Raw genomic sequence first — 23,142 nt, 5'->3', positions numbered from 1 at the left:
TCAGCTGCATTGGCCGTGCCTCTGGGACAAGTCCATCGCCCAATTTCAAGGGAGGAGTCCCACCTGGACTGATCCAGGTGTGCCAGACAGAGCCACAAGGCCTCTCATGACGTTTTACACAAGATGGTAAATATGTTTGAAAATCATTTTTCAGTACTGTCAGGTTTTTTGAAGCCCCCTCAGTGCCTCCTGCAGCCTAAAGGATGCCAGGGACTCAGGGGCTGTCAGCGGCACTGGGACAAAGAGGACACCCAGGGACAATGCTGTTCCCAGTCTGAAAGTGAGCGATGGGGACAAGCCACCGGCCTTCGCCCTGCATCTCCTACAGAAAAGACAGCACCAGTCTGGAGAAAAGCTTTCCTTTTCGTTAAAGAAGGAGAGGAGGAAGCTGTACCTGCAAGGACGGAGTGCTCAGCTCCACTGCCAGCAGTGCCTGCAGTCAGCCAGCGCACCCCTGTGCCTTCCCCTGCTCACAGGGTGCGTGGGGTCCATAGGGGCAGCCCCTGCTCCCCACACAACACACTGAGCCTCACGCCCTCCTCACCCTCATGCCCCCACGGCAGCACATGGATGCTGCCCCCAGGCAGGCTCCTGCTGCCTCCAGGCCCCAGCCCTTCACCAAACCCCCCTCTGACTTCGCCCTTCCTAAAGCAGGAACACTGAAATAGCAGTCAGCACATCATCTGCTCCTTCCACTTCTTTGACAAGACCATCAGTGCACCAGAGGGCAGAGGAAGCAGCCAGGGACCCCCAGACCAAAGCCTCCCCCGCTAGGAGGGGCTGGGGCTGCCCCGAGCCAGGTGTCAAGCTGCCTGCTGGCACGGGCAAGAGGCTGCGCGTGGCAGCACATCGTATCAGCACCTCTGTTCTGTGCTCAACAGCTGAGCTGGTAATCTCATTAGAAGCTTGGCTCGGCAATTTCTCCCCGCCATAAATCCACGTCAGTTCACACCCACTGCAATAGCCTTCAGCCCTTATGAATGAACTCCCGCAGCCGCCTCCTCTGCCCAGACTGACACCAGCCCCCATTCTGTGCCGTGGAGCCCGGGTCAAGCCCGGTGGTTCTCAAGCCCACGATGTTCGGGGGCGTTAGGAGCAGGGTGCAGCAGCTGAACCTCCTGCAGCAGCGTGGGGCATGCATGGCACCGTGTGCTCAGCAGGACCGCAGCCCCACGAAGCCATGTGGGATGTGCTGAGGAACAGCAGGTCAATCTGTCCAGGCCATATGTCCTGCAGGTGGTCACCGTGATGAAAACGGGGATGTTCTTTGCAAGGGATAACAAATCCATGCTTTCATGTTAGCTGAATACTGGTTAACAGAAAATGGGTGTTAAAAACCCACTGCAGCATTGCTGCTTCTCAGGATGTAGGAGAAACCTCCGTTTCCACCTAGGCAAAGCAGTTGCTTTGTAAGGATTAACCTCATAGTTTTGCAAGTTTCCTCCAATACAGGACCCTCAGTCCTTCACTCCATTCCCTTCCCAACTGGCCCACCCAACTGCCAGAGCTGCACCACACCAAACCAGCACAGCCGTGCTGCAGAGCCGTCCTGCAAGACACGCTCAGAAAGGGGACGGCAAAAGAAATCACACTGTGGCAGTCTGCAGCTCCAGAGCTCTCCTTGTCCCTGTCCGCACACGTCTGCTGCCACTCGGGGAGTGGTGACAGACTTACCGAGTCACCCGAGTGCCTGCTCTGTGGAAATGAGGCCTGCAGTACTGAGTGCCTGGAGCCCCTCACGCACACAGCCCCGCTTGCTCAGACCTCGCTGGAAGACCAGGGAAGGGCAGCAGGACGGAGCCGCGGGGCTTTGGTGCCCGGGGAGGCAGCCCGAGCAAGGCAGGGGCCAAAAACCCCGCAGCACAGGGCCCCCTGCACCTCTGTCAGCACCTGCCCAGCAGGGAAGGCGGCAACAGCACATTTCTGCCCTACACAATTCCACTGCTCACAGAGAGAACTGGTTAACCCACAGCACGCGAACTGATGGGATGCACCCTCACTCTGAGAAGCTTGTTTAAAACTCCTGTTTCCAACCCTTTTTATTATTATTATTATTACAGGTAATTAAACAGGAAGCATTCGCCCCACGTAAGAGTGTCAGGGGCTATCAAACTGATGGATTCAACCTGTGGACAGGCACAGCCTGTGTAAACAACGCCAGAGCCTGTCGGAACACGTGGAGTCACACCTCCTGCCCGAGCAGGGAATAAGGAAAGCGCTGAGCACCTCACAGAGAAGCTGACCGGCAGTGTGGGCTGCCCGGGGACACGCCGCCTTCATTAAGAATCCCTCTCCCTGCTGCTCTGCACAATGCGCTGCCACGACGGGACAGCAGAGCAGGGTTTGAACATCTCGAGAACAGAGGCTTGGCCTCCTCAGGTTGGGGTTTGTTCATGTGGTTTGTTATTTTTTTTGCTTTTCTGTTTGCTCCAGCTTCAGGGCCTCCTGCTCAGTACCCAGCACAGCAAACATCTCCCACGGGTTTTGCAGCCCAGCTACAGACACACAAAGTGCTCTGGCGTTCATTAGCTCAGCGAGTATTTGTCAAGTAACTGTCTTCCCCCAGCGAAGCTGCCAGGAGCTGCACAAGAAGCCTGACGTGAACCATTCCGGTGTAAGTATCCAAGTTGTTTCTGTTAACCCCCACTCTTTGCACATCCCCATGCCACTGGCGCCTTCCAAACCTTGTATAAGAGAAGCCACCCCCGGTGCGGAGCCGAGCTCCCCGCGCAGCCCACGGTGAGGAGCTCCAGCAGCAGCCCCAGGTCACAGTGACTGCCCAGCACCTCGGGCAGGCACGGGGCATCTGCCACCTGGGCACAGAGCAGCTTCAAGGCAAAGAGAAGCAGGGAGACTGTGGGCAACTCACACACACTGTGGAAACAGAGCCCGAGGCACGAACTCACCGCCAGCTCCAGCCCGCGATGTGCTCCCCAGCGGGAAGAGCAGAGGCTGCCTGCACAGCCACGCAGCCCTCAGCTCCGGTGGGACCTGGGTTTGGAGCAAAACACTCCTCGCTTTAGGACTGGAGCAGTCCAGGTGCTGGAGAAAAGGCACTGAGAGCCGACAGAAGCAGCAGTGACCTGTGAGGGATACTCGTTTCACACCAACAGGAGCTCACGGGTGGAACTGGGAATATTTCAGGAGAAGAACCACACATTAAAAACGCATTTTTAAAATATATGCAGTAATTAAAAACATGAGCGTACATGCTGGGTTTGATCAAATCCTCGCCTCCTGGCAGGCCTACACAAGGCACAGATGAGCTTAAACCTAGTGGCCAGTGACCCTGTGAAGGAGGCAAGCTGAAAGCGGTTTTGTTGTGCTGGCGGGGTGAGGGGAAGGGAAGGGACACAGGACGCGGGATTGTGCTTTGCTGGGAAGCATGACGACATCCCGAGAAGGAAGGGAACACTCTAAGCCTTCTGGCCTAAATTATCTGCTAACACAAATAATCAAATTCCAGGGACCACACTGCTCTGGCGCCACTGAAGCGAGGGGGAGGCGTGGCCCCAGCACTGCGTTAGCAGGTGGCAGCCTGCGGCTGACCCGTGTGGGGGACTCGAGCGCGAGCTACACAACGCTGATGCTCTCCAAGGAAGCCAGCAGCACTCTCGGTACCGTGGGAAGTTTTTAATGGCTCGCTCAAGGCAAGGCCTCTAAAATGTTTATATTAATGCTCGCATGTTGGATAGCCACTCGCTCACTCTCAGCTGGAAAGCAGTCCAAGCAGCTGAGAAACATCTGGCCGCTACCCTTGGACAACATTTAATCTGGTAGCCCAGGGATTTAAGAGGTCTCTTTGGAAGGAAAGAAGTTTGGCAAATATCTTACTGCGATCTCTGTTCTGCTGTTTCCCAAGCCCAGTCGTTGCCCCAGCGTCACACACAGGCGCTCTTTATCATGACCCTATTTACATAGCCCAGCAGCCGAGCCCCAGCGCTTACAGGCAGCTGTAATTAAGCATTACCCCCAATTTCCAGGAATACTCCTGAAGGTGTGGGCCCGTGTGCGCATCCTGCTGGCATGCTCCCCCCTGCTCCGAGGGAAGAGAAAGCAGTTGGCTGTCAACTCCCAGCCCCCCTGCTCACCCTGACACCCTGCCCCAGCCCCAGCATGCTCAGGCCCTGCATTGCCAGCCCCGCTGCCTTACCCCGTCCCGCACTGCACCTGGCAGCACTCACACCCCACAGATCAGCACCTATCTGCCCCACAGCCTGTGCCACGAGGCACACAACTCCCCTGTTCTCTGCTGTGTTTATCAGGCAAATGCTGGGCAAGGGGGTTTAAAGCAGACGTGTAAAGAGAGAAGGGAAAAGGGACTCGTTTCTGAGAGGGAGCTCAGAGCCTGCTTCCCCTCGCTTTCCAGAACTCTTGCCTCTTCCTCCCTACCCCAAGAAATTTTGTCGTTGGCTATCCTGACACTTTCTTTGATGAGTGGAGAGCTAATGAAATAAGATAAAAATGTTGAGCAAGTGAAAGAAAGGGACTTTTAGACAGGATCTGACATTTATTCTCCCCTCTCGTTACCCATCACCGTACCGCAAGGCTTTCTAGACAAGTCAGGGCAAAGCCGCCAACAACCTAGCTTGCGAGGTAGAAAATTAGGACAGGACCCACATTTCTGAAAACCCTTTGTAGGCTTTATTCAAAAGGAGATAAGGCTGAAAAAGGCGACAAGATGCTCGACAGACATAAAGCGATGAGAATCTACCTTATCTCCTTATCTTCCACGTTGTCTTCTGCTCTTTGCTTTTTTGTTGCAACAAACAGGGGAGACGTGGGGAAAATGTAAGGGCACAAACAGAGGGCACACAGCACCCAGAAGGGATGGATAGGGAGAAGACACTCAATAAAAGCTAAAAACGTCTCTTTCCTAGCAGGGGCTGAGCATCCTGGCTCTGCTCCAGCAAAGCACTTAAGCGTGTGCCTAACTCCTATTTGACTTCACTTGGGCCCTTCACAGGCTTGAAAGTTAAGCACCTTCCCCAGCAATCTGCTGCAGCAGGACCGGAGAAAACGAGAAGCTGTTAAGGGACCTGACTCTTAGTCAACAGCAAAGTTAACGGGCTTTTGGATAGCATCTGAGCCAAGGATTAATGCAAGATGGCAATTTCCACCGACTTAGGAAAACTCTGAGCCACCAGAGAAAACTTAAATTTAAATTATTAAGTTGAAAAAAAAAAAAGATATTAAGAATATCATCAGATTTCTTCACCGTCTTTGAGCTTGAGGTAGGTAGAGCTTGAAGTAGGCACATATTTACAGGTACGTGCAGAACTGGAACTCCCTTGTTTCAGAGCAAGCAAATGCCAGCTTAAAAAAAATACTGAATTCCCTGTGCTGTTCCTTGGTGCAGGAAACGCTGCCAGGTTGAGGCTAAGCTAACCTCAGACGCCTAACGGCCAATTACTGCAAACAGCAAGGTAAGCCGCAAGCAGCACCTACAACTCTAAGCAAGACACTACAAAGACTGATATTTGGAAAGGGAGTGAGCGCACATCTCATCGCTTCTTACACTGTCAAGGACTCTTGAAAAAGTCTCTGGCTTCTGTTTCCCTTGCTAAAATTGGCAGAACTTGACGCTGCATCTGCCTGGTACTTCCAGAGGGAGCTCTGGTATCGCAGCTCTCAAGCACAGCTAAGATAAAACATTTGGGCTGCTCTGTTGTTTGGTTGGGCTGTTTGCCCAAGAATTAGGGGCACAACTGCATTCAGCTCTGCATGCACTGCCTGCTGCTCCTGCCGTGCTGCTGTTTGTCCCTGTATGAATCCAGGCTGAAACTCCGACAGCACTGGCATCGCACAGAGCAGCTGTTGACACTTTTTGGCTTAAAAGTTGTTAATCTAAAACTTTAAGTTTCTTTCATCATCATTAAGTCCAAAGCACTGAGTTAAGAGTTCAGAAAAGGCATATTTAAGCACATGCTCCCCAAAAACACATGGAGTTTAATTACAGCAAAGCAAGAAGCAAGGAACAGGCAGTGTTTATTAAGAAGTAAAACCTCACTGCACTGCTGGTCTCCCCTTAATGCCTCTGCAGTGAGAAAGCCGTGTTAAACAGGTTTTTAAAACTGAAAATGATTCAGGAGAAGTATGAAAAGCGGTTCCCACAAGAGGAGTTAACATCGAAGTGAAGCAGCCCTTGCACTTTGCTTGGACCAAAGCGTTGCAAAGCCTGCTAGCTCCCTCTGCCGTCCCCACGCCAGCAGCTGAGTCGAACACGCTCCGCGACCACCGCCGGCACTGCGGGTGAGGTTTTATGGATGTGTCCGGGGCATTTGCAACCACGACGCCTTGCGCAAACCCCCGAGGCAGCAGCAGGAGCAGGCAGAGGGCAAGGTCCTGCTCAAACCACAGCCTCTTCCCTGAGCAACGCTTCAGTCACTTCCAGCAGTACCGGCTCCAGGGAACAGCATCTATTTTATGGCCAACGCACTTATTACCTCTTCGTATCTTTCCCTTCAGACACACCAGTTCAGGACATAAACCAACGGTGAGCAAGGATCAACTCTCAAGTGCCGTGCCTTTATACTGCCAGAGGTAGAATAAATACAGAGAAGAGGTGAGGTCATTCCCCGACTTCATTTCTGAAGTGTGACCCAGCACCCAGAAACCCACAGTGCCTGTGGGATGACTGATCCCTTCCACGATGCACACACACTGACAAAGCTACAACACGTGGACTCACTGGCAGCTGACTCTTAGTGTGTTTTTTTCCCAAACCATCCCTACTCAGAGTGGAATATCAGTGCACTGGAGTACCGGTGTGTTCAGAGTGAAGTTCCTAGGTAAGAAAAGGTACACCTTTTTTCTTTAAAAAAAAAAGTACAGCTGAAGTTTGTATGACAAATTGTGTTAACACAGGACTCTTGCTAGCACAGATCCCAGAGAAGCATGGTTCAGGTCAAACTTGCAGCCTGCAAAGCAGATCAGATGGTTTCAAAGGCTTTAGAACCATTGCTTGAAGTGTGAAGGCTGGGGAAGCACCCAACACGTACCAACCACGCCCTCCTGAACAGGACAGGGGTGTTCTTACAACAGCGACACCCGGTAACCACACCATAATTGTCGAGCATTGTTGCAGTTGCCATTTAACATCTCTCAATACCAAGCTGTTTCAAAGAAACACACGCACAGGATGCTGACAAATATTAGTCGCATTGTCTTCACAGACACCCTCTGAGCTACCCCATGACTGGTTAGTATTCCAGACTAGCAAACAGCAGCAAGTTTCACATACACAGCTCGTTCCCTCGTCACTCCTACACCCAGGAAGAGGCAGGTTTCACCACATCGAAATGAACGCACAACCAGTACCTTCTGGCAATCTTCTTTAGTGGAGACACCCAAAAAGGGCAAAATTCTGCAGTCCTGTTTTTAATCGAGATTTACAGAGGAGGTCTGCTTTTTACAGTTCACTATTTGAGGAAAACCAGGTAAAATTTCAGGTTGTGAAGTTCTTCTTTAACTTGATGGACAGTGTAGCATGCAACTGTACGTGGATTTGATTTCCTCAGGACTACAGCACACAAAGGTCAGCGCAGTAGCAGAGCACCTTCAGATAGCACACGGCTAGAAAGTCGTTCCTGTGGTTCCTTTTCGTCACATAACGTTACCAACTGCCAAGTCTATGCAAGTCTGTCTGAGGTTTTGACTACAAATAAAAGGTTCTCCTTGGCACAAAAGCAGCAGCTAGATAAAGACAATTGCCTTTCACCACCAGTTTACATACTGTTATCTACGTGGGATCTGTAGGAAGGTACTTCCAACAAACCCAAAATTCCATAAGGGATAAAAGTTCTAAACATAAATACAATTAAAGCCTTCTAATATTAATGCACACTTTTTATTATATTAAAATCAGGCAATGGTCTGATACAATAAAAAGGCTGCTTATGGAATACTGTTATGTTAAACTTTAATTACAGAGGATGTTAAATCCTTACAACTAATATTTTCCTCAAAAGAGTTAATGGAAACATCAATTGTTCATTGACTTGAGAGCTGCTGCTTTCAAATGTGTTTATTTTTTTTTCTTTTTTTTTTTTTTTTTTTTTTTTACACAAACACTAGATTTTTTCATAAAACTTCGGACACACTAGGTTGTTGGTATGTAAGCCTGCATCCACATTGCAGCAGTTAGTGGTCCAAAACAGTAAAACAGAAAAGGCAGTGATTTGCCAGGATGCAAAGCCAACAAAGGTCCTTAATCTGCTGTACGCACCACTTCCCCAGAATCTTCACAGAGGGGTTTTCACCTCCAACACTTAACAGAATCCTACTGAAGTCTACACTGACTTGATTTGTCTGTCAGATCTTTAAAAAGGCCGAACATAAGTGCTGTGTTTTAGTTAATTAACATTCTCAGGTCAATCCAAAGCACCAAAATACAACTATTTGAGTTGGAGTGTGTGTTTATTCTGGACGTGCAGTTTCCCCATTAAACTTTGGCAGCAGAAGATTTCGGCAATCCTGGTAAATGACTGCTCTTTTCACCAAAAGCCTATCTATTAACATCAGCCGTGGCCAGCTTGGTGGTGTGGCAGCAGTGCCAGAGGGGCAGGGAAAATCCCAGTCTGTGAGCAGAACAGATACTCTTGTTTCCCAGGCTGGTGAAGACTAAATTTGTTGCAAAACCAGAACAATAAGCAGGAGGGAACAGGTCAAGTTATTGCCCCAACGCTTACCCCTGCTGTCCAGGGGTGAGAAGAGTCACAAAAAGGGGCAAAAAGAAAGCAGCACCCCCACTAAAAAGAGGGGAAGAGGGAAGAGATTAAAAGAACCCTGAATCCCTCACCAAATGCCCACGTTACTGATGAGGGGGACCAGGAAGAGAAATACAATCTATGCCTTGGCCAAAGGGAAGGAGGAAAGCTTGCCCCAGATTATCAGGGCATTTAAAAAAATACAAAAACAAAAATGACCACAGTCACATTCAGCCTTTACTAGAGATAGCACAAAGGGAGGGATGACTGAGGTTAGCACACATCCCCATTAGTAGTCCGTAAAGCCCAGTGTAGTACTGGAAGCAAAAACCTTTGTGTCTACTCTAATAAACAGCCCTGAGCTTCGACTCTATTGCAAAAGACAGAAAAAGAAAAAAGAAAAAAAAAAAAAAAACAGGCCAGACACACAGCAAGGTGATTGTGGGAGGTATGCTTTCACAGTTAAGTTAGATGTGCCACACTGGTCTTAACAGTAATAAATTTAAATAGACTTTTCCTGATACCAGAAGTTCAGCTATGTGGACAGTGGTTACACGACAGGATTATTTGTTATAGCACAACTTATATTTCAAATGAAAAAATTAGTATCATTTACAGTATCTCAAGAAAAACTTCCTTTGAATGGGAACTTCCTTTCCAGTATTTTGAGGTCTACAAGATGCATCTAGAAAATTTACTACTGTGGAAAATGAAGACAGCTTAAATTGAATAAAGGGGGCATGATTTTTTTTTAATTAATTGCTGTAACATTGTCCTTCAGGTGGCTGAGGAAGTTTCATATTTTCTTTAGACATCATTAGACGCCGAAGCTCTTGCAGAACAACTTTGATACTATAAGAATTCTGCCATTTTGCTAGAACTGATATGGCTCTGGGGTCCACCTAAAATAAACAAAAACACCATTCCCATCAGAATCAATAATTTCCATACACTTAACTCCCCCCCGCACCCTCCACTTAAAGATCCTTTAAGAAGTTTGTGTGGGAGAAACCAAAGAAAGCAAAAGCAAGCGTTTTTTCCTGAAAGCACAATAAATCCACACAGGACAAAATTACTTGTGAGTTGCAAATGGACAGGAAAATTCCACATTTTGAATCCAGAATATACTTGGCTTGTATACTTCCCTCCTACCCCCCCTTTCCTTCAAGGAAAATGGTACCAACAAGTAAAAAGTATTTAAACAAGTTACAAGCATAAAGCATTAACTTGAAGCTGCACATGAAAACCATGTAAAATGAGTAAAAAAAAACAAAAAACAAAAAACTTACCACTCCATTAGAACTATTTACTCCATTCATATTAATTTTTGTTACAAATCTTACAAATGGAGGTGCTTCTGGATACTTAGGCCCACATTCTATTTTAAGGCTGTATATTCTGTTTTCATAAATTGTCTGAGGGGAAAAGAAAGGGAGGGGGGAACAGTTACATCAGGCAGTTCAACAATCATTTGGTTAAAACAGTGGTTATTTCAGGGACACAAACCGCTAAACAGAAGGGCAGTCACTTACACACTGCGCAGGCTGCCTCTGTTTGGGTTCGTTTTTACAATATTCAGAGTATTAGATGGTGCTCTTCAGGAATTAGCTTAGATAGCTATCTACAGTTGGCCTGTCCTAGAACTGCACTTAAAAATGTTCTTTGGTCATAACCCAATGTGACAGTTCTCAGAAAGGGAATGCTCCAAGATTCACTCAGTTCCAAGGGACAGCCTGATCCCAAGTAGCAGCATCACTTTGTCACACAGCAGGAGCAGTTACTTTAACAGCTACAAAAAGGAGTCCTGATTTTTTTTAACTACCCAATAAATGTGCATAGAAAAGAGACAAATACAACAAGGGTAAAGTGATTCTTCAATATTTAAAAGTAATTAAAAGAAACAATAGTTATTCAGCACTCTGGGAACACAGATTTCTGATGTGCTGGTATGGTGCAGCCTGGCACCAAGCTCCAGCTGAGCCAGGTAAAGCAGGGAGCAGAAGCATTTAACAGGAACAGGATCATTAGGAAGAAGTTTTTACAGGCAAACTGTCCAGATCTAGAGTTTCTTACACATTTCCTCCATCTTCAACGTTGCAGTGAATGCTAAACTCACAAGGCACTGATCAAGAGCAAAAAATCCAGGCTATCGTGAGCGCAGAAGCCCAGAACCAGGTACCAGCTCCTGCCTCACCTGCTGCAGCAGAGCATCACGCCTCCACTGGGCTCTTAAAAACAGCTGCCCGTCACACAGTAACTTCTCCTTGATACAGAATTCAGTGCAATTCTTTTCAAGGGCTTGTTATGCCCATCTTAGTATTTCCCTTGATACTAATGAGTGTTTTGATGCAAAAAATGCCACCAGTATCTGACTTCTTGATTCAGCTGCTTCACGTCCGTGCAAATGGAGTGGTTTAACCCAGCCTGCAGCCACCCATGGCGGCAGCAGCACCCTTTCAGAGCAGCCCCTCCAGTGCCTCAGCCAGCCAAGCTTTCAGATGTCCAGCCTGGATGGTGGCAAACTCAATGCTGTCACAAGATCTGGGGGAAAAAAAGTCACCTACCAGCTCAGCTTGGACTTCCTCTGCCTCCCAGTGGAGCCCCTGAGAGTGCTTTGTGCTCAGAGTTCACAGTACAGAGGTTTGGAGAGTGTTTTAGGGTCTTTGCAAATGGCCACATCCCATTAAGACTAGTGAATGGAAATCCTTGACCATGCACATGTCTATAAAAAATAGGCGCAGACAAAGCTGAAGTTTTGACAGTGCCACTGTTTTTAAATAGTTTGTACAAACAAGATGAATCACTGGCTACAAAACCATCCGCACAGCCTGGGAAGGAGATGCACACTTCCATGTATGGTAGCAGGGACTCTCCGGAGCAGCAGCATGCATCAGCTCTGCACTACAGCTCGCTTCTCCCTCCAGGATGCCCAACATAAGACTCTTCCACCTGCTACAAGCATGATTTTTTCTATCCAGAGGAAACCAAGAGTTTTGATTTCTTTTTCCAGAGCCAGTATTGCCCACATCCTATTAAGAAAAAATGGTACTAATAGAACTGCGTGTGAACAGTTCTAAAAACAGAAGCAGCTTCGAGTAAACAAGAATGTCTGAAAGTTCCCAGAATCTCCCTCAATACGGCCTGTGGCTTTTGAGCAATTAGTTGAATTCTACAAGTCCAGACACTTCTGGAAAAAAAAAATAAAGTATTTATAAATGTGTCAGAAAGACAAAGGAGGCATAGCTGAATAATCTTCTGTGATAGTCCTCTGGCCTTGGTTGGGAGTATGACATGAAGTACAGATTTCTGTCACTGCTGACAAGTCAACATTTGCTTATTTGCTCATTTCACTTCCTATTTAAATTTCTAAATTAGATTTCAAGGTTGCTTAAATTTTACCTAACGTGTATGCACACAGTGCCTGTTCTTCACAATCCTAATGTAAGCTCATTAAAGCTCTCCTAATGTTCTAAAATCAAGTGCTGTTCTGGGAAACAATTTGGGCATATCACCACCAAATGAAATGATCGTGACGGGGGAGATGTTAACAACAGCAGACAAAAAGCAAAGAACACTTCTGAATGTGGTACAAAATACTGCACACATAATGCTGTTATAATACTAATTCTTGCACAAGCTCATCTTGAGTCAGAAAAGGCAACTGATAGAGTAGAAGCACATCAAGCAGCAGAGTGATTAAAGGTGTGTAAACATTTCCATGTTGATAACATCGGAATTTTTGAGAAGTGAATGTGAGGCCAGATACAAAGGACAACATACACTACTGCAGGAAGGAGAACTAGCTACTTGTACTTCATGGCAAGGATAATAAGGAAACAGAACAGGAATACACAATAGAACTGGAGACGAGACACATTCGGTTTTTAGAATACATGCACACGTATAATTTAGCCCTAAAGTTCACTACCATGGAGTAGAGACCCTCAGTTTAGTAAGGGTTTGGGATCAGGGTGGAGGGAATATGCAATAATGCTATCACAAAGACCATGGTAGCATTATGAGACACTACTTTGGGAGAGAGCATTCAGAAAAGTAACTGAATTCATTAAAATTCAAGTTTCCTGAGTTAGCTGAAACTGTAAAAAAGCAAGTCAGTACTGCTGCAGTGAAAACAAACTCCATAAATTCAACAAGCAACAGCAGAAAGGCTAGCAGTACTGAACAGAACATCCAGGTTTTACCTACATGAGCTCCACATGTAATCTCACTAGCCGAAGGATTTTAAACCTTGCTGTATTCAAGAGTACAGGATACTAGAATCCTGGAATCTCAAAAGTTATGTCTTAATGAATCTGCAAATATAAAGCAGACACGTAACAGAACTAAACAGAGAAAGGTACTAAAAATATTCCAGACCATAAGCAAAAGGACATATAGATATATAAACCCATCGTTACATGAAAGCTGATCCTTCAATGTAAGTCACTTGCTAAAGCATTTTGTCACTTTGTGTTTCGCTTGTTTTCTACTTTCTACTAAGGGAAGGAAAAGGGTAAGAAAGAAAGAAGTGGCGTTGTATTTTAAGTGGATGCTTACTCTTGGAGGTCCAATAATCATTCCTGTCCATCTTGTGAGTGTCATATCTTCATCGTCTTCAAGGCCCCAGCTAACTGTTCCATCTCCTACTCCTTTTTGACCTTCTTCAAGTTCTTCCAACAGACGAAAATTACGAGGAACTTTTACTCCTAAAAATAATCAGAACAGTATTTTGAGTAATAAACATAAAAATACCACTGGCTTTGAATGATTATACTTCAACAGTCTGAAGAAGATATCCTCGTATTTACCCTGGACTTTTCAAGGAGTACCAAATATGCTAGAAGCACAATGGGCCTGATATTAGAGCAGGCAGTAAAATGCAAGGAAATCTCTCTGTCTATTCAGAGATACAAACAGTCCTGTGGAGCTCTAATTAGCACTTGTCTATTAAGATCTATAGCAAAGGAATTTGCAAGATTCTACAAAATGTGTGACGTCAAGCCTCCCACAGTGTCATCTCTCTGAGCTTTTAAAAACACCACTCAAACCAAATGAAACTTTCATAACATGAGTAGGTTAATCTGCTGTTAATTTAAGTGGGCTTTGTCGGTAGCAATACTGTCCTTTGTGCTTATGACCTCTATTACCAAAGAATTTCAGCACTTCTTAATTGCTAGCACATTTATCTTCAAAACACACAGCAAAATAATGGGAATTTTTTGATCCCCATTACATTAATGGGAAATAATGGCACAGAGAGCTTAAGCCAAGGTCACACACTGTGGCTGTGATGAAGGAGCTCAGGCCACATGGCATTTGATTATTCATTCTTCTTCAAGATGTCCATACCTCAGCCACCACAAAACACACACGTGCTCTAGGCCACCACGTCTCCTTCAAAGTACCTGTGCAAAGCACACTGCTTTACAAAAGAAACAAAATTATTGCCAGGATACATTTGATGCAGTTATTTTCACCTGTTGTATAAAATAAGGTTGAATTTAGGGTTTGGATTTCTTTTTCCTTCAATAGTCCAAGATTAACTATTCACCAGTACACAGTAGCAGAAAATCATAATGAATCCCCTTCTTTATCCTTGCTGATTTAGCACAGCAGAAGAATGGGCAATTAGCCTTGAAGCACACCAAGTGAACCCAGTGGACTCCTCCATCGAAGTCAGTTCTTCCCACATTCATGGCATACTTCAGAGGACAGAGACAGAGACCAAGCAAGAGCTTTGAAAATCATCTCCAGAGCTGCTTGAAAGTGTGGAAAACAGAGGATGTAAGGCTTTGTGAAATGTAGCAGTGCTTCAATTCTCGAACCTCTGGTGTCCTTACAATCCCCTTTAAGGTTGACCTGAATGACTTAAAAGAAACTAAATGTCAACGCTGGTTTTGCTGCTTGATCAGAGTTGCCAACATTTCATTCATTACAAAGCAAAGCATAAAAGAAATTTAAGTAAATTACTGATTGAATTAGTTTGCAGGCCAGTTTGATACCACATCTAAAATAACCATGTTCCAGAATACGCTGGGAGAAAATGATGCAATTATACAGCTGTAGCGAGGGGATGAGGAGGAACCTAGACCCCCACGAGAGGCATCAGACGGCCCCACCAGACCTGCACCAGCTGCACCAAACCAAACCCATTAGGGGCTGCTGAGCACAATCGCAAGGCAGCTCCACACCAAACCCACATCTTTAACTACTGGTGAGATTGCGCTGTTTTCATGGCCGCTGAGTAATGCAAGTCTTTGCCTGGGAAAGGAAATGAGTCAGCTGGGGCTGGTGAAGCCACCACCACCAGGTGAGCCCTGGCCCTGAGCAGGATCTCCTGGAGACCACCGGCACCTCCCCAGCACAACACCTCCAGCACCCACCCCCCAGGCCTTCAACTTCTGATGGATCTTGTGTACCGTGGGCACAGATAGTCTCAAGCACCCAAATTACACCAGATTAGCCACCCCACTTGGATCACCTTCCTCACGCTCCCCATGCCGCGGTGAGGGGAAGCAGAGAGGGGCACAGCCTGACTGCAGCATGGAGGCCGAGAACGGGGGCCAAGCGTGGCGGACGCAGCGCGTGCTGAGGTCAGCCCCATGTCGAAGGTGTCTGTACACACGGTGCCAGTTTCACAGCCCATCCTGCGGCTGCTGCCCACGGTGACTCACGGCCCTGCCACCGGCCGGGCGGCTGCCCAGGCAGCCCTGCCTACTGGCACACTGTGAGTGGAGCCACCGGCACAGAGAGCCGGTGGGGACAGCCCAACGTCCTTCTGGAGGGAGGAACCCCACCCTCAGCCCATCACAGAAATGCTCAGACAATGCAGGTTGCACCACAAAGGAAGCCGTGGGTGCTATTGTTAGAAACCCAGGGCGAAACTCCACGCTCACAGAAGTGCTCAGCTGGAGCGAGAAAAGCTGTCTCGAATTTGTGGGGTTACCAAAAAACACTTCTGGGCCACAACATCACAACGCTCAGCAAGCGCGATCAGAGTCTCTCTACACTTTGGAGCTCGGTAACACCGAGGTAACTCACTGACATTTCTTAGACCAAGAAAATAACCCAGGAGGGCTCAACACCACAACGGAAGCACTGCCTGCCTTGTGGAAAGCAGGCACAGGGCACACATTGAAGAAGAAAATCAGAAATATCAACTACCGACCCCTCCTCTGAGCATCATGCTCACTGCACAGGGCAGGAATCCTAAGCAAAGAAAATGGTGTGATTTGTAACTAAAAATTACACCATCGTGTACACATTCAGTGAGGCCACAACCAGGCCGAAAGGCAGCCTGAATTCTGACACTTGCTAACAAGAGCTAGGCTTGGGTTGGCAGAGTTCTGGGAGGAGAAGGCAACTTGATTTCAGAGCTCTTCCAAGGCACGGCTGCTCTGATTCAGCATGAATCAGACTCAGCATGAATCAGAGCCCTAAAACACTCGCACAGGAATGTCAAGGTCTGTGACAGCTGTGAGGCCTGCAGAGAGCCAGTCCCATCGGACTCTGGCTCCTATCGCATGGCAGTAGTTAAGGTAAGTGACTGGTGATTCCACAGCACCTGCTCACCCAAGGGCACTGCAGGACCACCAGCGGCAAAGAGAGGTGGCAGAAGTGAAGAACACGTACCTGCAACTTCATGCTCTTCGCAGAAAAAGAATCATAGGAGATGGTTGGTCACTCCACAGCACGTAACCCCGTGCAGCAGCACTCTTGCCTTCTCAAGAAGTTTTATGTCCATACTCAAGCTGTGAGGTCTGAGTGGAAGAGCAGCACCCCACCACCACACATGGCAAGTACATGGGTACAGAACTGCAGGTCAGCTCCCTCCTGACATGTTCCCCAAAGACTCCAACAAGGAGAGAAACAGACTTGTATATATATAAAAGATTATGACCATATGATCATAAATGCTTTAAGTCATTTCTAACTAACCTGCCCCCAAGCCAGGCAGAGGACCAGGCCAGCTGCCCGCCCCAGTCAGCCTGGCGGGCTGCATGAAGCCACAGGCCAAGCCAGGCTTCCCATACAACGGGTCAGCCACCACGTCCTGCTGGGGCCTCAACGGCCAAAGCCAAGCAGAATTTATCCTTTGTGGTTGCGTGCAAACATATCATCATCATGTCTGCTGTTCACCAGAATTCCTAGAAAGGGATCTGGTCTGTTCCATGCACCCAGGCCACTTGCCAAACAACGCCCGTGGCTATCCTAGGGCAGTCCCCATGAGATGCCCTGTGCCAGCTGAGCAAACCGGCAACAAAAAGATTCCACCAAACACCAGCTCCGCTGCACAGAGCAGTACTGATGAGCACTCCTCAGCCAGGCACCTCACCACCGGGCTGCTTTCTAAGTGAGGAGCTGCGAGGCTGTCAGACAGCGAGCTGACACAGGGCGAGGGCAGTGTGACTGCACCTGCCAGAACCTCCTGATGTGATGTCCCGCACTAGGGAAAGCAGAGTTATTCCTGCAACACACTTAAATGCCAGCTTGGGTTTTAAGGACCTTAAAGCACACTCAGATTCATTTTATATCACAGCACCACTAAAGATCCGCAGATACATAACTTGGAATGTCTTGTGATGGTTTTAAAAGTGATCCTACCAGTCGGAGATTTTCTGTCTTGAATTACACACAACCTTGTGAGACACAAAGCATGTTTTCAACAAGCTAAAAACAACATTTACTGGCTGACTATAGAAATCTTTCAATTTTCCCCAGCTATATAGTGGAAGCAATCCCAAATTCAAGCCAATTTTAACTCTGCTCTCTGTACTAGTTCCTGGTTTACACTAATTCAAGAGAACCGGAATCCATTACCTTTAAACACCTCCATTGCTAGACGTGTTAAAGCCCCTTCTGTTGCTTGCTTTGCTGTTCAGCCTTTAACACACCTTTTCCAATACATTTCTCATCTCTCTGCAGAGACTGACACTATCTAGAAATCTGCTACCTTATCCTTACAGCACCGCAATTGTAAAAAAATAAATAAATCAATTCTTGTCAAAATGGCATAGAAAGCTTTCAAAGTGATGTAATATTTAAAACAATAAAAGGCTTTCAGCAGCTGTCACAAAAACTTCCAGGAGATAGGGACTTTAGATTTCCTGCATCTTCTTTACAGTCACTGTTTCCACCTTGATAACGCAGGCAGGTACTGAGATGTTTTGCAGATTCACAATAACTTCTGGAGCACTTGAAGCAATTTAGTATTCTCTGCTGAGTGTAAACTAGAACGCCGCGCCTATCTTTCGTTGCTTTAAGCACATTACTTGTAAAGAGATGACTTCAAAATGCCTGAGGCAGACTGGCATTATCGCTGAGGGCTGAAACCAAATAAAGCTATCCAGCAGACCGAGAGCTGGAGTCAGATGTGCTGGGTCACTTGTATCAGCTGAAAAGGACAATGTAACCAGCTCGGCTAAAATTTGCTCTGGAGAAGAAGTCATCCCAAACTCATGTCCTGGACAAAATCCACACACTAAATCCCACCAGGAAAAGCACCACTTCCTCTTTACGTTGTGAAAAGAAACCATTGTCAGTGCCCACGAGCTGAGCACTCCCCTCCCAGCTGCCTCTTCTACCCACAAAGGATCGAATTCATACCGACCGCAAAAGCAGAGCACACAAGGAGACTCCCGGATTTTGAGATGAGCTTTGAAAAGCCAGACACCGCGCTGACAGGGGTGACGTTACCTGTGCCACAGGATGCTAGCTGCAGAGCATCCCAGCAGTTTAACACCCAACAGGGTATGAGCTACGGGGGGTCAGGCAAGGCACACCCTATCCCACACCTTGCCCCTGGACCACACCACCCTCGGGAGGAGCACCCAAACCCCTCAGCAGGTGGAAATGAAGTCATTTTGGCTGTTAAAATGAAGTCATGTGTGGCTGTTAAAAGCATCCTGACAACCTGAAAATCCAAACCTTAATACACCTCACAACGTTTGCCAGTGGCCCACCTTCTAGGATCCTAACGCATGTACACATTTAATATCCTAATGAATCATTTAAAGTTCTCCGCCAGAACCTTATTCTTCAAATACAATATATAATCTGTATCATTACAGATGAAAAGACTCAACTACCTTCTTGCAAGACTTTGGAACTGTTTACCCTTTTTTTTTTCCATCCTTGCAGCACTACAGACACAAAGAGGCTGTGCAACCAACTTTTTCAGCACCTGCTATTTCACGTGCTCCTATATCCCATCTCATTTAAGAATGCGTAATTTATGTCTCCAGCTTCTCTTCAATTTCTTTTTCCTACCCTCAGGTATTTTACTTACAGGCTGAGAAAGCACTCGGTGGCTGGCAGTATTTACTTTGAGATAACAATGAGTACTGCGTGCCATACACTCAGGGGGAGACATCATGACCCGCTTACAGAGGCAGGGTACTCCTTCCATACCCTTCCACGAGCAGGTTCTTCTGCACTGCAATGGCTGGTTTGCTTTTCATGAGGATATCTGAGTTTACAGTGACATTATGGGTCCTCCAGCAATTACAAATACATGTTTTTAATATACTGTACTAAAACCAGTCTGTGCTTTCTCTCTGTTAGCCATATTAAACCACACACATTGTCACTATTACGTCCATTCCCCTAATGATTTGTCCTTCTGAGGCTCTCCACATTCCTCTGACTTTGAATAACTTAAACCTGGGCAAATCATTTCACTGCTCAGTTCCTGCAGGCTGTTGGCAAATGCAGCATCTGTCACCACCCTGCAGCAGACCCCCTAAAGAAACTTATGGGTGAACAGTGGGTTAAATCACATCATTAACTTTTCCCATGATGGAAGTTGGAAAAACAGAATGCCACAGGCCAATGGGGCCAGTTTTTGACCTGCTGTAATCACTCTGCCTTTCTAGCACGGTTAGGGCACAGCAGCACTGCACAGCACAGCAATGCAGGCCCCAATAGCCCAGCTGGGGCACTGAGTGCCCGCAGCCCCGCAGCCAGCTGGGTGTCCTACCTGCCATCCCAGCCTGAAGGACGGGCAGGAGTCGTGGCTTGGGTGTCTGCAGCCTCCTAGAAGAGCCTTATCGGGATGCTTAAAGGCAGCTCTTTTTTCATATATGAACTGGGAGGAAAGAAGAAAATCCATCATTGGCAACAGGGACTCCTCCTTTAGACAAAGGATACTAGTGGACCTGGTATCATAACATTTCTCCTTTTAAGTATTCCTGTGAGTTTCTTGAATACAAAGCTTGTGTAGTATTAGACAACACTTGTCTCATTTCCAGCATCAGCCCTGACTTTTATTTATTTATTTATTTATTTAAAGTTATAGGGACATTTGTTGTCATTTCTTCCTCTGAGTTAGTAGCTGCTTTCAAAGAATGACTGAATACTTTTCATAGTCAACCTCTATTTGAGCTCCTTTACTGAACCACTACAAACTTAGGGTATCAAACTGTTGTGGTTTAACCCAGCTGGCAGCTAAACACCACAGAGCCTTTCACTCACCCTCTCTCCCCCATCCCAGGGAGGGAGGGGGGAAACAGGAAAGTGAAGCCTGTGAGCTGAGATAGAGACAGTTTATTAAGACAGGAAAATAATAACAATAATAACAATGATAATAGTACTACTACTAATAATGTGTACGAAACAAGTGATGCACAATACAATTGCTCACCACCTGCTGACTGATGCCCAGCCTAACCCTGAGCAGCCGGCCCCCCACCCCTACATGTATCTATTGTTCAGCATGACCCCAGATGGGATGGAATACCCCTGTGGGCAGTTTGGGTCAGCTGTCCTGGGTCTGTCCCCTCCCAGCTCCTGCTGCACCCCCAGCCTGCCCGCTGGCAGGACAGAGTGAGGAGCTGAAACGTCCTTGGTTTGGTGTAAGCACTGCTCTGCAACAATGAAAACATCAGCATGTTATCAGCACTCTTCTCATCCTAAGCCAAAACACAGCACCCTACCAGCTATTAGGAAGAAAATTAACTCTGTCCTAACTGAAGCCAGGACACAAACACATTAAAGTGTTTTAAAAATAAATATGAATACATTAAGATGCCCTGAAGCAAGTGTTAGCCAAACCTGTTTTACAAAGGCACAAAGATACCCAGCTGCTCGCCCAGAGCCCCGCAGCGACTCAGTCAGTGCTGGAGAACAAGAAGGTGTCACTTCCTGGCTCCTCTCGCACGCCTTCAACAAAGCCTTCATCAGTGTCAGGAGGGAACCACACAAGCTGCACTGCAGTGCACCACCACGACCAGTAACTGGACACTACATTGTTCTCTTTAGCAGGAAAGGACAATCCCCATCCTACTTTCCTAGAGCACCAACCAACAGCAGCCCATTGCAGGAAGGACAGCCCGTGGATTATGGCTGGACGGAGCCCTGAGGCTTACATCAACCCAAGTCACTGGTCTGTGCACAAGGGCGCCTCAATACGAAACTTAGGGTTCACTGCAGAAGTTCAGCATTACTGCAACATGGTTTTTTTTTCAAGCTACACACTGATTTTCAGTATTTTTTCTTCTTGCCAGCAGCAGTTAATCAAACAGGATCTCATGGGTAGCTGAAGTACAGTGCTTCCTGATGTGCACATTTTAGAGGCAAGAGGCTGAGGACTTACACCTACCTGGCTCCGTCCTGCTTTATGCTTCCAATGCTGAAGACGTGAGACAGCTTTCAGAAGTATGTGAAGTAACAGGAAGTGATCCAAAAGACACAATGTGCCCAGCAGATGATGGTTAACTTAGCTATGGCTTATCACAAAGGCAGTTCAGAGCAAAAGGGAAGCTGTGCAGCAGCACTGGCTTTGGTCTCTGCCATCACAGTCCAAGCCTCCTTCCCTCCACGACCACCCTAATTCACGAGGCTGCGCTGGCTTTAGAAGAGAATCACTGGCCTTGCTCTTCCAGCCAAAGCCAAAATGAGAAGTCAGCAGCTTGAAAGGATTATTGTGAAAGTGCAGCAGCTGGGACAACGTGACATGAGAGGATGAGAAGGCTCCACTACATTTTCCGTGTATTTTAATCGGGCGCTCCCACACCTTGCAATCACGTACTGCCAGGCACAGATTCTCCCTACGAGCTGATGGCTACGAATTGCCTGCATGGTCACGCTTCAGAGCTGCCTACAGCCATCAGCAGAGGCCTACCTACCGGCAGAGCTCCCGAGCCTTTCGAGCTCCCATGAGGAGCTCGCTGCCCTCCCGCCCCGGTCACAACAACGCCGCAGGGGCTCGCACCTGGCCTGGCCTAGAGCAGGCCGACGGAGCCGGCCGAGCAGCCCCGCAGCGAGCTGGGCGGCCCGGGAGGCGGCGGCAGGGAGGGAGGGAGGGAGGGAAGGCACCGACCCCCCGGCGGCGAAGCCCCGGGCCCGCTACCGGGCCCCCCCCGCGCCGCGGGCAGGCTGCAGCAGCCCTCCCGTAGGAAGCCCCGGCCCGGCCCCCGCCTGACGGGCGGTCTGGCCGCACCCCCCCTCCCGCCCCGCAGCCCCTCCTCAGGGCTTCCCCCCCCCCGCCGCCCCCTGAAGGCAACCGACGGCCGGGCCGGCCCGGGGGGCTGTCAGCGCCCGGCCTCCCCCCGACAGGGCCGAGGCGAGCCCCGCGCTGCCCGTGCGCCCCCGGGGATGCTCCGCGAGGGATCGCGGCCGGGCTCCGCCGCCCCCCGGCCCCGCCCGGCCCGCCCGGCCCAGCGCCTGCCGCCCGCTCACCCGCCGCCGTGGTGGCCGCCATCTTGCGCCGCTGCCCCAGAGCGCCGCCCCCTGCCCCGCGGCAGCGCGGCGCGGGAAGGCGGCGGCGCGACGCGGCGCGGGCGGGCGGGCGCGCTAAGTGCCGAGGGGAAGGGGAGGAGGAGAAAATTTTGTGGAGCGCGGAAGGGGATTGCGGAGCTTTGTCGCGCGGGCGGGCGCGCGCGAAGGAGCTGCGCGGGGTTTGCGTTTAGCCGAGGGTGCCCGGGGCGGTCTGCGCCTCGGCACTGGGAGCACAGCCCCTCCCCCCCCCCCCGTGTGCCTGACACCCGCTTGCTTTCGAGCCTTTAACGTCCAGTTGCAATTAATGCGAATAAGTGGTAAATTGGGTTCGTTACGGCCAGAGAACAGCAGGTTGTAGCTGTGATGCATTAAAAATGTTCACACTCTGTGACAATCTGTTATATATGGAGTGGTAATTCGTGTCGAGAAAATGGTTGATATTAATAAAGAAGGGGGAGATTTGGGAATGTGGCCATGGGGATTGGAAAGCCCCGTGGTTGAGATAACATTAGACTCTTAACGATGAGGCCATCAAGAATATAAAAGAGTTTAGAGGGAACAAAGAAGGGTGATGCAGGAGACTCCATGCAGTCTCGCCGTTAAGGCATGGATGTTTCTGGGTTTGCTGTTGTTGTTACATTCAAAGTTGTTTGACCAATGAAAAGTTGTTTTGAAAAGAACGGCTGTGGAGAGAAGGGCGTAAGAGGGGAGCCTGCCA

The 23,142-nt window shown here is 48.2% G+C and overlaps 1 protein-coding gene and 1 long non-coding RNA gene across 5 annotated transcripts; one reads left to right on the top strand and one right to left on the bottom strand.

Annotated features, from left to right (window-relative positions):
• The first annotated feature begins 2,202 nt into the window (after positions 1-2,202).
• Positions 2,203-6,653, top strand: LOC119713345 (uncharacterized). The gene is made up of 3 exons (XR_005260512.2): positions 2,203-2,341; positions 2,434-2,614; positions 3,467-6,653. It is a non-coding gene; the product is annotated as an uncharacterized lncRNA (long non-coding RNA).
• Positions 6,654-7,827: 1,174 nt separating this feature from the next.
• Positions 7,828-22,530, bottom strand: UBE2V1 (ubiquitin conjugating enzyme E2 V1). 4 transcript variants are annotated; one of them, XM_027473028.3, is made up of 5 exons: positions 22,386-22,482; positions 19,687-19,794; positions 13,266-13,414; positions 9,998-10,123; positions 7,828-9,610 (listed from the first exon to the last, which is right to left on the bottom strand). In XM_027473028.3, exons 2-5 carry the CDS (start codon positions 19,691-19,693, stop codon positions 9,464-9,466), a joined length of 429 nt encoding a protein of 142 aa, XP_027328829.1. In that variant the 5' UTR covers positions 19,694-19,794; positions 22,386-22,482; the 3' UTR covers positions 7,828-9,463. The 4 variants fall into 4 exon arrangements, with proteins under 4 accessions (XP_027328829.1, XP_027328828.1, XP_012949858.1 ...); XM_027473027.3 differs by lacking the exon at positions 19,687-19,794 and having other exon boundaries at positions 22,386-22,530; XM_013094404.5 differs by lacking the exons at positions 19,687-19,794; positions 22,386-22,482 and adding an exon at positions 14,186-14,556.
• Positions 22,531-23,142: the final 612 nt, after the last annotated feature.

Source organism: Anas platyrhynchos, chromosome 21, assembly GCF_047663525.1.
Source record: "Anas platyrhynchos isolate ZD024472 breed Pekin duck chromosome 21, IASCAAS_PekinDuck_T2T, whole genome shotgun sequence".
Classification (NCBI taxonomy): domain Eukaryota; kingdom Metazoa; phylum Chordata; class Aves; order Anseriformes; family Anatidae; genus Anas; species Anas platyrhynchos.
The sequence above is the reverse complement of the archived record's forward strand: the minus strand, read 5'-3'. Positions and strand labels throughout refer to the sequence as shown.

Coding starts and splice junctions, on each gene's coding strand:
- UBE2V1 (XM_027473027.3), bottom strand. CDS start 22,407: ATGGCGGCCACCACGGCGGCGG. Junction 13,415..22,385: donor GGCGGCCACCACGGCGGCGG/GTGAGCGGGCGG, acceptor GATTATTTTTAG/GAGTAAAAGTTCCTCGTAAT. Junction 10,124..13,265: donor TGATTATTGGACCTCCAAGA/GTAAGCATCCAC, acceptor TTTTCCCCTCAG/ACAATTTATGAAAACAGAAT.